Source organism: Phyllostomus hastatus, unplaced genomic scaffold (genome assembly GCF_019186645.2).
Source record: "Phyllostomus hastatus isolate PE091 unplaced genomic scaffold, TTU_PhHast_1.1 phas_scaffold_11, whole genome shotgun sequence".
Taxonomy (NCBI): domain Eukaryota; kingdom Metazoa; phylum Chordata; class Mammalia; order Chiroptera; family Phyllostomidae; genus Phyllostomus; species Phyllostomus hastatus.
In genome coordinates, this window is record NW_025334005.1 from 4,381,051 (window position 1) to 4,394,789 (window position 13,739).

Sequence of the window (13,739 nt, forward strand, 5' to 3'; positions counted from 1 at the left end):
TACAACCATGCCCGACTGGCTTGCTTTATTGGAGAAGGGGAGGTGGAGCGAACACCGTGAAGACAGCTGGGACGGACCTGAGGCCGGGAACAACACCCTCCCCTCCCCGCACACGCCCACTGCCCCAAATAAAAAACAACAAACGGTGGGCGAGCAGCTGAGACAGTGACTGGGGGCGGGGGACAGAGACAGGAAACTCAGGACAGCAGGAGAGACCATGCACGTGCTGGGAGGCCCGGAGGCAGCGGCTGCGGAGGAGCGCGGGCACGAGTCTCCGTGTCTTCCGCACGGGGGGTCTGTATAAATATAGAGAGGTCGGTCGTTCGCTCCCCCCCCTCCTGGCTCCGTGCCGTGCTGCTCGCCGGGTCCCAGCTCCTCCTTCCACACGCGGGCGCAGAGAAGGGGATGACGAGCGCGTCATCACCGAATCGCAATCAGACCCACGTCCATCAGCTTCTGGATCTTCTGTGCTATCACAGGGTTCTTTAAGTGTCTAGTGGAGAAGAGGCAGAGTCTGAAGTGAGACTTAACCCGGAAGAGGTCTGTCTTACTCGCTCTGGGAGCAAGGCGCCGTGCGAACCCGCTGGAAGGCAGCAGCGGGAGGCGGCCAAGGGCCCGCACTGCTCGCGGTCAGACCCTGACCAGTTCCACGTTACGAGGGCACGGCTGCTCCCAGAAACACCAGCCTTCTCCACGAACCGCTTCAGCCGTCAGGGCTAACCCACAGACGAAGCCCCCAGCTCACCACCCACCGCCCACCCTTCATGTTCCGAGGAGGACCCACACAAGACACAGCCCACCCAGGCTGACCGAGTACACCACCCACCCCTGCCTCCTGCACGTCCTCCCTGCTCCGTCCCCCAAGGCCATCTCCCCGTCCTCTACTCACTCGCTCAGTGCCTGAGGGTCCTTCTGCATCTGCTCCAGGATGAGCCGCATGGCCGGGTCACTCATGATCTGCTGCACCTCTGGGTCAGCCATGGCCCGCCGCTTCACGTCTTCGGGGCTGTCGTGTCGGTTGTACTGGGCCATCATACAGCGCTGGTACCCGTCCGCTGCCTCCTGCATTCCAGCAAAGCCAAAGGGGGCGGGCGTTAGCAAAACTTGCTCGAGCAGGTCCAAGATAAGGGCAGGGCCAGGGAACGAACACGGCAAAGACCCGAAGGGGAAGCGGAGGCAGAGGGGAGCTCACTGGAAGCCAGAAGCAGCCCCACCTTGCAGTTGGAGTCCAGCTCTAGCGCCTTCTGGTACACATCCATCGCCTTTGTGTAGTCCTTCATCGCTTCCAGGGCGGCTGCCTTCCGTGTGTAACCCTTGACTGCGGGGGAAACGGGAGGGGTGAGGCACCCCCCACAACAAGGCCCCCCGGGCCGCTTCTCCCCCCACCCCCCTTCACGGGCGCCAGTGTCCTCCAGCCTGCTGGTGCCCGCTGCTGAACGAGGACACACGTGCACACGGAGAACACAGTCTCTCCCCCCAATTTTTAAATACGTTTTTAAAATATTTTATCTATTTTTAATAGATTTTATTTTATTTATTAGATTTTTAATTTTATTTTATTTATTTAATCTTTAGAGAGGGGAAAAGGGAGAGAAACATCAATGTGTGGTTGTCTCTTGCACACCCCTCACTGGGGACCTGGCCCTCACCCCAGGCCTGTGCCCTGACTGGGAATCAAACCAGCGACCCTTTGGTTCACAGACCAGGGCTCAGTCTACTGAGCCACAGCAGCCCGGGCAGACTTTATCTACTCATCTTCAGAAGAGAGGCGAAGGGAGAGAAAACACTGACCGGTCATCTGTGTGTGCCCCCAGCCAGGGTCAGAACCCACAACCCAGGTGTGTGCCCCGAGTGGGAATCCACCCGGCCGGCGACCGCTCACTTCATGGAAGGACACCCAGCCCACGGAGCCGGCGCACCGGCAGGCCCCTTCTCTCCTTCTCTGACCAGGATCAAGGGAGGGGGAGGCGGGGAAAAGGCACTTACTGAAGGTTGGCTCTAGCTGGATACACTCTTCACAGTCCTGGGGAGAAGCACAAAGGAATCAGGCCCCTTCCTTTCCACCAGCTCCCTCGAGGCAGACCGCTCCCTCGGCGTGACGCAGCGCCCGCCACCCAGACCACCGCAGAGGCCTCGGCCAACCCTTTCTGCCTCCAGCGCCCTGCCAGTCACGGCACTCGGGTGGCTCCACGAGGGTCGACAAGTCCGATTACAGACCGTCCCACCCAAGTGGCCTGGGCTTCTCACCACAAGGCTGTTACTTAAAACGTGGGGGAAAAAATGTAAAAAGTGGGGAGTCTTCTAGTTTGAGGTGAAGAGACCCGACGACCAGGCAGAGGCGGACACACGGGTTCAGACGCGGACGGCTGTGAGGCACACCCCACCCAAGCAGAGCGCTCTGAGGGCCACGCTGATGCGAGGCCGCCTCCGTTTTGTCATCAGTTTTGTTATCATCAGGCGCTGGACGCGTTGCGACTGGGGGGGGAGGGGGCTCGACTGGGGGAGGGGGCTCGTTTCAGGAGACGCACAGTCACGAGTTTGGAGGTCAAGTGCCAAATTGTATACAATTTCCTTTCACAAATGGTTCAGCGAAGAACGGATCGATACTTGTATTATTGAATATGGGTGAAAGATACACAGGCATTCTGTGTATTTTTGTTCGAAATATCTTCACAATACAAAACTGTGTAAGAAGCACGCTACGCCGTGCAGTCTGCAGAGCTAGCCCTAATCCCAACTCTTCCACCGAGGCTCCCCGGGACCGGAAGCGAACCCATTCGTTCTCCCCTTCTGCCTGCGTGACAGGGATGACAGGGAACGTGCTGCTCCCCGCCCCGGCCCCCACCCCACGGGTGACTGACAGTGTGACCCTCTGCTCTGCAAACCGCCCCGCTGGACGCTGTGCAAGCCGCTCAGCACCAGCGACGGCTCCAGGCCACAGGCCCAGAAGACAATGGCAGCAAAAACGAAGCCATCAGACTCAGGTGTTTCTAGACAGATCACACGCTTCCACCTTCCCACAAAACGGTCCCGGTTTGTCTCCTGGAGAGCAGCTAAAAAATAGCCGAGAGAGGCGCAAAACAGCTTGTGCTCCAGGGAGCAGTGAGGAATAACTCCTCCACAGCGTCGGATACATCCACATTTAACCACACGTAACGTGACCGAGGACGGCGGGCCTGTCTGTCTGAGCCGAACACCAGAAAATGAAGAACGGTAAAGCTGCTGTGGAGAACAACGTGGTAAATCAGGAAGAAATAAATATAACTAACTACCCTGTGACCCATCACTTCACTGGTGAATAGGAAACAACTAAAGCTAGAAGCTTTAACAGGTACTATACACTGACATGCGTAACAGCACCATTCGCAAGAGTGGAAACATGGATCAGTGAATACAGGGATGAGCAAAAGGTGGTACAAATGTACCCTGAAACAGCATCAGCCCTACAAGGGCGGGACACGCTGGCACCTTCTATTACGTGAACCTTAAACGCACTACAGGTGAGTGAAATGTTTGGCCTCAGATACGTGGGGTGCCCGGAATGATCAAATTCTCAGCAGAGAGGAGTGTGGTGGCAGGGGCAGGGGCGCGGAAGGGCCACAGAGTGGCCGCAGAGTGTCGGTTTGGGAGGGGAAGGAGGTCTGGCCAAGGACGGCAACGACGGTCACACACAGCAGAACGAAGCTCCCTGATGCCACTGACCTACACACTTACAAGGTTACGAAGGCAAAGCAAACAGAAACAGAAGCGGGGAGGGACCGCGGGGAGAGAGAGCGTGAGAGTCATCAGGCAAGGCGGAAAAGGGTCCTCTGGCTCAAACACCCCCCCAACCCCCGTCACCCCCCACCCCCCGGGCCAGGGCCTGTTGAGGACAGGTCCTGCACAGGGACGGGCCAACGTGGGTTTCCAGTCGTTTCCCCGGAAAACACCACCACAGTAAGTAATAACACAGGGACGGCCTCAGTGATTTGCACACCCACAGCTGGAAGCTACTTCTGCCCACTGCCGCACCTCGCACCTGCGGCTGACCTGAGCGGCACGTGGGTGTCGAGCAGAACGTGAGGAGGAGACGCACCCCCCGCCCCCACGCGCAGGTCGTACGACGGCCACGCCACACCCCGACCCTCCCACCTTGAGTGCCAGCTGAAACTCCAGCAGTTTGGTGTAGCAGGCCGCTCGGTTGCTGTACAACTTGGCATCTTTTGGGTTCCGCTTGATGGCTTCTGTGTAATGCTTCATGGCTTGGGGGTAGTCCCCTGGATAAGGGAGAGAGAAACTTTCAAAACTGCATCGAGGACCAAGACGCCCCGCCCCCCGAGGCTCGTGCGCCCTGCACGTCCACGCCACCCTCATCCGGAAGTGCCGCTGTCCGGGCTGCGGGCACCTTTCTGGAAACATTCGTTGCCTTTGTTCTTCTCCTCCAAAGCCAGGTCAGGGTTTATGTAAGCCAGCCGCTCTTGCTCCTTCAAGATTTTCTCTGCCTGAGGAAAAAGATTTCTTTTTCTTAACGATTTTATTTCCAGAGAGAGGAAGAGAGGAACACAGACAGGGAGAGAAACACCAATATGATGGTTGTCTCTCACGCCCGCCCCCCCCCCCCCCCAGGGACCTGGCCTGCAACCCAGGCATATGCCCTGACTGGGAATCAAGCTGGCGACCCCTTGGTTCACAGGCCAACGCTCCATCCACTGAGCCACAAAAGCCAGAGCAGTAATGCTTAGAACAGTCATTTACACTCTCAGAAACATTACGAATGGTCTTTAAAAGGTAGATTAGAATTTTAATTTTCAGAGCACTGCTGGCAAGGTCTAGTTTTTAAGAACTTTAAATGGGAGTGAGAATGGGAACCTCATTCTTGAGGTTTGGCATGAAACAGGACGGCACGGACGTACACACGGCACAAACCCGTGCCCCACAGGAAAAGGGCGCACGTGTTAACAGCGGAAATTATTTTCTGACCAGTATTTTGGTGAATACAAGTATCCCTCCTACATACTTTGTAACAACTGGCAAAATACACAGCTCTTCGAGCATGTAAGAAAAATCTCAGGTTACAGTAAGAACCATTAACATCGTTAGCACACCAATCTGCACTATTAACACATTTAGAGGTTGAAATCTTGGATAACAAAAAAGGATGGCCAGCCCTGACTGGTGTGGCTCAGTGGATTGAGTGTCAGCCTGAGAACCAAAGGGTTGCTGGTTCGATTCCCAGTCAGGGCACACGCCTGGGTTGTGGGGCAGGTCCTCAGTAGGGGGGCGTGTGAAAGCAACCACACTGATGTTTCTCTTTCTCTCCCTCTCTTCCTCCCTTCCCCTCTCTCTAAAAAGAAATAAAATCTTTAAAAAAAAAAAAAAAAAGAAAGGGACAGCCAAAAACCTGGGTCATTGCCTGACACGTTATCATTAAGTAACAGGACGATGTCGTATAACGAACGACACTGCTTAAAAAGAATCAGGGTTCACTGTCACGTGGCAGTAAGTAGAACAGGGACAGAGGAAGAGACCACACATCACACCCCCCTCCTGCCCTGCTCACCTGCTGGCACTTCTTGAGCACGTCTGGGGTTCGGTGCTCTGCCAGAGACTTGTTGTAGAAGTGGATAGCATCCTTGTATTTTTCTTCTTTGAAGTAGGAATTGCCAATTCGTGCGTAAGCTCTGACAAAGACAAGAAGAAAAAGGACTTGCTGGGGGAAGCCGAGGCCAGGCGGGCCCCACGCATAAAGCACGCCGGCAACTAGGAGCAGGGCCCGTGGGCGCTGCTGGGGCACTGGCCCCCAGCGCCTCCCGGGGCCTCCGCCCCAGTCCATCGGTAGCCAGTTATCGGACAACGGACCGCACACTCGCGGCCAGCAGCCCCCTCCCCACTCGGGGAAATTCCAATCTGGGACACTGAAACCTCCACCGCGAGGCGCTCCAGGAGAGGGGTGGGGCGTACCTGGCGATCTGCCGGTAGTCTTCCCGGTTTTCTCGCCCCACTTCGATGGCCTTCTCGCAGAGCTCCCGGCACTTGCCGTAGTCGCCCTTCTCGAAGTGCACGGCTGCCGGGCAGGGCAGTCAGGGAGAAGAGTCAGCCCGCGCCTTCTGCCGCCCACCCGCTTCCCGGCTGGCCGGCCCCTCCCCCAGGCCTCACCTGCTTGGTTGGTCATGTACGTCATGTTGGTGGGGTCCAGGTCCTTGGCCCTGTCGTAGTGCTTCAGGGCCGTGTCGAAGTCCTTCTTCTTGTAGGCCTCGTTCCCCAGCTCTTTCTCTTTCAGGGCCTGCAGGGGTTCGAGAGGGTGAGTGCGGAGCGGACCCGCCGGGACGGCGGAAAGAGCAGGGGCCCGAGCGCTCACAGGCGCCTACTATGCGAGGAGGCAGGTTCTTCGCATCCAGGGCCTCCTCGTCAGCCAGCTGGCAGCTTCCAGCGGTGAAGTTTCAAACTGGCTGTTAGAATGCAAAGTGTATCTGCTTCCTCCCAAAGTCCCCCTCCACCCACTCTCCTGGAGCTTTGTCAGAAAACAGAGGGCTTCTTCAGGGGAGAGGAAATCCCTTCGACCTGAGTCAACTTCAGAGAGAAAGCATAGCTCTGTACCAGGCGTTACCGCGGCGCCCGGCCCAGGTTCTGCTGCACGGCGGGCCCAGGGACCGGCAGCAGAGGGCGGGGCGCACACTCGGGAAGGGCCGCACGAGTCTTCAGCGCAGCTCACTGCCGCCCACGCCACGGGGCCTATTTCCAGCGCAGAGACACCCCAAACAACCAACGCTCACCCATTGAAAGGTGCTAAATCTGGCGCCAATCTGCTCCTCTCACTTACAAGGAGGGGAAAAAGCACTCAGGCACTCGCCTCCCGCTCTGGAAGGCAGTGTAGCTGCTAAGTGGACAGCTTTTACCCATGCGCTACGTCCAACCAAACACAGAAGTGGCAGCCTCAGGACCAACACAGACAACATTCTCCTGGGTCACGGCAAGGACAAGGATCGCTCGCAAGGTCACCGGCCCGCCCGGGCCAAGACCCGCCCAGCAGAGGTGTAGCAGCTGTGGGGCCAGGACAGGGCAATGCCCACTGCTGGAAGTCTCTGAGATACAAGGTTCCCACGAAATCACTCATGCCCATTATCGATCGTTTTGATTATAAGAACCTTAGCACGCACTAAGCACCTGAAAGTATACAGCCATCAAGGCCCATAGGTGTTCCCATCTGACACACCTGTGCCCACTGGGTTGTTACAATTGTATGAGACATTAACGAGAGGAAAAACGAGACCTGCTTCTTATTCTCTGGAAGGTCCTCTTCCATTGGTTCTGGCTTGGTCTCCTTTTTGGGAGGCGGTGGTGGGGGTGGCGTTGCGACCTCCTCCTCCTCTTCCATGCTGCCCAGGTCGAACCCCAGGAGGACACTGAGAGTGGTCATGACCCGAGGGTCTTGCAGTTTCCTGGGGTAAAGAAAGAAAAACGATTATTCTTCCCCACAATTGACCTTCGACGCCCGTGTACTGTTCAAGCTCCGACTACTGTATGTAGAAGTTCCCCACTCGTCGAAAGACTGCAGGGTTCTGCACTTACCATGAGCACAACCGGGGAACATTCAACCCTTCAAAAATCTGTCTAAACTGAGGTCACAGAGGTAGACTTACTTCTTGAGCCAACAGGTATAAAGAAATGAGTTGTGTGTATACCCCATCTGGTCTCGGGAGCCAGAGCGATTCAGATAAGACCCAGACACCAACCCAAGATTTAGGGATCCCCCTTTACGCCTGACACTCCTTTCGACCGTGAGTCTGCACTCCAATACACCGACAGAGGCAGCAGGGCCCACGGGTGTGGGAAGGACACGCGGGTGCCAGATCAGGGGTGCAGGAGCAGCGAAGAGACACGTGGGGGTTGGAACGGACATTCCAGATTACTCTGCCACGTGCTCCCCGACCCTTTCCAGAAACACAAACCAAAACACCCCTACTGCTCTCTGGAGAGAAAGCGGAAGTAGAAACACTGTGGTGCGAACAAGGGAACCCCCCACCACAGGGCCCCGGGAAGAAAGCACGGCGCCCGAGTCCGTCCCCAGACGACTCACGCTGCCCGAACTCACGTGCCCAGGTCGGACGGCCTGTTGCGCAGCTGCTCTATCAGCGCGCGGTAGGAAGGGTCGCTGAGCAGCGCCCTCGTCCTGGGGTCGCTCTCCAGTTTCTGGTACAGGTTGGGCATGTTGAAAGGGTTCATGAACTTCCTCTCTGATCCAAACAAAGGACAGCGCATCGGTCCCCTGAACGTGGGATGCCCGCTGCATCCCACACCCCTGCGGCTCACCGACACTTCAGGGGGAAAGCCTCCAAATCAATCCCACTCTTAAAGACAACGGGTGAAAAGAAGGGAAACGACAATGCACGAGGCACCCACCTGCCAACCGGGCCTCCATGTTCTGCAAACCCTCTTTGAGCTGAGGGTTGTTCGCTTCATGCTTTAAACCCTCCTCGTAGGTCCGCTTGGCTTCTTCGAACCGGTTTAGGAACTCGAGAGCGGCTGCTTTTCGAGAATAGCCCTTCCATCAGCAAAGACAGACGCAGAATTCGGCCACGGGCCACGAAAGACATTCTGGTTAATGACGAACTGCACGCGTGACAGCGGTCTCCCAATATTGTAACGAAGCTAAAAAATTCCCATCGTCTAGGGACACTGTAGCCACCCTAACGGCACAGGACAATGCCACGCCATTTCTTAAAGCAATGTGGTGCGGCCCGAGTGCACCGTGTTTGCGAAGTCTACAGGGCAGCACAGCGGAGGCCCCAGGCCTTGACACCCGTCCGCCCCCCACGCTCTTCCCAGTGAGTGTACGGTTTTGTATCTCTCATACCGTATTTTGCTGTGCCATTCCTAGGTTTATATTATGTTTACTTTTTACTTTTAAGATTTTACTTATTCATTTATTTTTAGGGGAAGGGGGAGGGAGACAGACATCGTGTTGCCCCTCGCATACCCCCAGCCGGGGCCTGGCCTGCGACCCAGGCATGTGCCCTGACTGGGAATCCAACCGGTGACCTGGTTCGCAGGCCAGCGCTCAATCCCCTGAGCCACAGCAGCCAGGGCGGTTTACACGTTTAGATATTTAAAACTTACCATTGCGTTACAGTAGCTTACACAGTTCAGTACAGTAACATCTGTGCGGGCTTGTAGCCCAGGAGCCCTCGGCCGGACCACACGGCCACAGTGTGTATGGGCGGGACCACCTAGGTCTGTGTCAGTGCCCCTGTGATGTCCGCACAACAGGACATCACCCAGTGACTCGGTTCTCAGAATGCACCCCTGCTGTTAGGCAACTCGTGACCGTAAAGGACACCTAGAGGTAAATCCAGAAGGTGAACTAGAAAGAATCTAGTTTACATTTCACAGAACAAAATGGGCATTCATGGAGGCCCAAGAATAAAACGGTCAGGACATAATGCCAAGACTGACATTTCAAGAGTCCAGCTGAATATCAAAGAGGCGCCCCCTCCCAATCCCAATTCATCTTATGATCAAGCGTTGTTAGTTTCTTGGGCATTATTTTCTTTCTCAGTGGTAAAAAAAAAAAAAAAAAAAGACAGACATGTCCTAAGAACTGATGGGACCTCCAAGTCGATGAACTATGCTGTCACTCTAAGGAACATATTTAAAGGGGCACTATATTACTAGGCTATTGGGCTCAGCAACAAGCCAGGTCAGGAGGGTCTGATGATTACGAATTGGACACCAGCCCTGGCAAGTGTGCCAGCCTGTGCACCCAAGGTCTACCAGTTCGATTCCCAGTCAGGGCACATGCCTGGGTTGGGGGACCACGTCCCCAGTAGAGGGCGTGTGAGAGGCAACCACATACTACTGTTTCTCTCCCTCCTTTCCCCTCTCTAAAACAAACAAACAAACAAACAAACAAACAAACGACCCACACACCCACACACAAAGAACTGCATGCCAGAGGCACTTCTGGGGGGGTCGAGGGGCCGCAGCTCCCCCGGAGCTCACCTTCCCCCAGTCGGGCTTCAAGTCCACAGTCTTGCAGCCGTCCTCGTAGGCCCGCTGGTAGTCCCCCTTCCTGGCATAGGCCGCCGAGCGGTTGCTGTAGAGCACATGGTTCTGGGGGTCCAGCTTAATCGCTTCGGAGTAGCACTGTAAGGCATCGTCGATGTTGCCCGCGCTCAGGGCCTTGTTGCCCTTCTCCTTCAGCTCGTTCACCTGCGAAGAGAAGCAGTCGGCGCCTGTTTCTCCCGCAGCACACTTTCTTCGTCCCAATTTTTTTTATGTGATGCTCATTCTCTGCTGTGGTTCTCAATGAACAGGTTACTTCACAGATCAGAAGAGAGAAATCACAGAGGACTTCATGTATACCTCCACACCCCTGGGAGCCAGCAAGGAGAGAAGAAAATAACCAGGCAGGAACAGCCTGACAGTGCTTCCCACTGGTTCCCGCGTGGGCTAGTAAGACCCCGAGCTGCTCTTCCAAGCCTCTGCTCGGAGCTGATGAAGCCACTCCAGGGGCACACCTGGGAGTTCCTGCCACGTGAAAATAAACCCACCGGCACAGAGTTCCCGAGTCCGAACAACAGACAAGGCACAGCCCAGTCACTCCACAGGGAAAGGGGCGGAGCACGTGTGCACCGAGGGCTGGAGGACGGCTCCTCGGCAGCATCGAGATGCTCGAGATGCTCGCCCACGATCAGGGGAAATCCTACATGTTTCCATTTATAGGTGTGCCGGCACGTCACAGCATGGCAGAGTAACAATCTGTTCTTCGATGGGTAAAGGGAGGCCAGCCCCCCGCCGGGTTCTGCAGTGCTTAAACACTAATATGTTACAAAGGGGACGGAGGGGGGAGAAACACTACTAGAGGTTTAACCCCCTGTCCTCTCAAACACTCAGCCTGGAAGAAGCAGGAATACACCAAAAGGTTTAACTACGTGAAGCGAGCCTCGGCCACCAGAGCAGAGGCCCAGTGAAAAGGGTTCATTCTAACCAGGGTCACCCTACAAGAAAGGGAGGGCCACACCTCTGATGCGAACACATCCATTGAGACCGAGCTATGTCATTCCAGTTACTACACCATTCTTTCCCATTCTTTCTTTTTATCTGTCACCCGCCCACGAGCCAGTAGCTGATGCAAGAAGGCATTCTGTGGCCCCGGCCGGTGTGGCGTGGTTGGTTGGAGCGCGGCCCACACAGCAAAAGGTCCCTGGTTCTACCTCCTGTCAGGGCGCCACTGACAGGCAGGAGGCCACTGACAGCTGCTCCTCCCTCTCAAATCTATTAAAAATGACGACGATGTTCCGTTAAGAGAAATGATTTTGGAAGTCTGAGGCACACCAGGTGGAAACCTCCATCAGCCTCCAATAGAGAAAAGAGAATCTCAAAGTGAGAAAAGGCAGGGGACGAACAAATGTGAGCAAATAAGGGATAAAACCCTCTGAACCCAGGATGGAGGCTAAAAGCTGGCGCAACTGGCCCTGGCTGGCGTGGCTCATTGGACTGAGCACAGGCCTGTGACCCCGAGGGCCGTCGGTTCAATCCCCAGTCAGGACGCTACTGGCCAGATCCCCAGTTGGGGGTTTGCGAAGGGCAGCAGATCAGTGTTTCTCTCACACACAGATGTTTCTTTCCCTCTCTTCCTCCCTCCCTCTTCTCTCTGAAGCTAAATAAATATAATCTTAAAAAGACCATCATTTCCCAAACGGAGTATACTCAGGCACAAAACCCCATTTGTAGGTCACAACCAGCACTTTAAAAGCTCGAGTGGAACAGAAAATATCAGCGTGCAGCCCACACAGCAGTAAGCACCGTTTCCTTAAGCGTTACACAGTTGTATGTACATATTGGGTCAAATACAGTGTACTGCTGTAGGATTTATTTGAAAGGCACTGCACTTATTTCTAAAAAAACACACACACAATTCTGGATACTCGAATTCCCCTAATATTGAAATATGAACCTCCAAGCTGAAGAAGAAACAAAAGGCAGAGAAGCCACACGCTGACTCTCAGGAGTGGGTCTCGGAAGGCAGACTCGGACACCAGGAGTTACGCGCCAGGTCATCTGTACAGCCGCTGGGGCGGATCTGCAGTCCTGGGTCTGTCTGACATTCGTTCACAGCTCACCTGTACCAGCACTTCCATGACCAGTGGTGTCATCTTATTCTTCAAAAGAAAAATTTTTTCTACCTTGGTAAATGCAGGGATTTTAAACAACAACAACAACAACAACAACAACACCTCTTTGTGTTTCTCGTTTCAGAAGTCCTTTTCTTGTCTGTATCACAGCCTACTTACTCCCAGGTAGAAGTTAACTACAAGAGCGAAAAAAGTTACTCTTCTCCATTCCACTCTTCCTTTTTCAATCTAGCAGAGGCTTCAGATCTGACTAAACAGCTATCCTGCAGCAGAAAGTTCAGCTCTGTAGATCACACCAAAAACAAGCCCTTTTCTCTCCCCCTCCCCTCCAGTCCACCGCTGCAGCTCGCTGACAGCTCCCAATGGCATACTCTCTCCAGGCCCGTCACAACCTTCAAGCCACTCGGGATACACGATCAAGTCATTGAAACCAACCAGCAGCAGCTTCACACACTTGAACCCCCCAAAATGCTGGGCAGAGGCAGCACTGACTTCGGGCTGCTCATCCATACTGTCGAAATATCTCGTGTAATTAGAAACCGACCTCTCGGAGGTGTCTGTCCTGTTACCGTAGAACCGCGCACACAAGAAAAGACAGACAGAGAGAAGGGGGAGGGCCGCACATGTATTTGTGAAGCGCCGGCGGAGACGGCGTTCGTTCCAAGGACTTTTGCTGCTCCTCCCCTTTCCTGCAGCAGGCAAAGAAGCCGGCTTGCTGCTCGTCACATCTGCACTCAACCTTCTCCCAATCCCGATTATCAGATGCAGAAAAAGAGTTTCCTTTCCCCCACGGGCTCCCAAGTCCCTCGGCTACTTCCAGCGTATTCCTGTCCCCGCTGCCGGCATTCCTTCGAGTTAACTGTGGCCAAGTCCTGGGTGGCGGCTTAGGCGACATTCTCTCATCTATCCCCCAGAAGTAGAATTGCCTTCAGTGGGCCCGATCCCTCGCGACCCCCGCCCCGAGGCCCCTCGCCCGCTTCCATCCCTCCCAGAGTCGCTGGCTCTATCCCCCCTCCCCCCGCCCCTTAGCCCGGAGCGACCTCCCGGGAGGCCTCCGGGGGTTAGGCCACGACCCCTCTGGCCGCCGCGGGCCGGACTCACGCCAAACTGCTCTCTACTCTGGGGCCCCGTCGCAGAGTCGAGAAGCGACTGGTACTGAGTGGACGCGACGCTCCCCGAGGCCGGGCCTGGCTCCATCGTTCATCGCCCGCCGGCCGCGGCCCTCACGCCCTTGCCTTCCACGCTGCTGGGCTACCCTTAGTCCCCCCCACGATCCCGTACCCGCCCCGCTCCCCCAACCGCGGCCGGGCCTCGACCGGTCCAGAAGAGAACCCCGGGCCTCAGCCTGCCCCTCCCCCTTCACCTGCTCCATAGCCCGGCCAGGAACCCGGTTGAATCGACTCCGTCCGCTCCGCGTTACCAACCGCACGCGCCGCCTTCTGGAACCTACTAGAAGCTGCCGGGACCCCCGGATCCCGCCCCTTCCTCGCCTGCTCACTGGCCACGCTCCTCTAAGGGCTTTCTCTGCTTCTCTACTATTGGCTTCAAATCTAGCCCATCATCTTCTCTCCTCTTTCATTGAACAGCCGGGAGTAATCCCCCTCGGCCCTGCCTCCAAGGCGCCTC

General features: G+C 55.6%; 1 protein-coding gene across 1 annotated transcript; it reads right to left on the minus strand.

Moving 5' to 3' along the window:
* STIP1 (stress induced phosphoprotein 1) lies at window positions 1-13,618 on the minus strand. The gene is made up of 14 exons (XM_045855442.1): window positions 13,477-13,618; window positions 9,979-10,188; window positions 8,380-8,521; window positions 8,072-8,213; window positions 7,250-7,418; window positions 6,136-6,262; window positions 5,941-6,043; window positions 5,540-5,660; window positions 4,385-4,481; window positions 4,132-4,256; window positions 1,987-2,023; window positions 1,215-1,318; window positions 890-1,062; window positions 1-493 (listed from the first exon to the last, which is right to left on the minus strand). The coding sequence occupies exons 1-14, from the start codon at window positions 13,483-13,485 to the stop codon at window positions 421-423; spliced, it is 1,632 nt and encodes a 543-aa protein (XP_045711398.1). The 5' UTR covers window positions 13,486-13,618; the 3' UTR covers window positions 1-420.
* Between the last annotated feature and the right edge of the window lie 121 nt (window positions 13,619-13,739).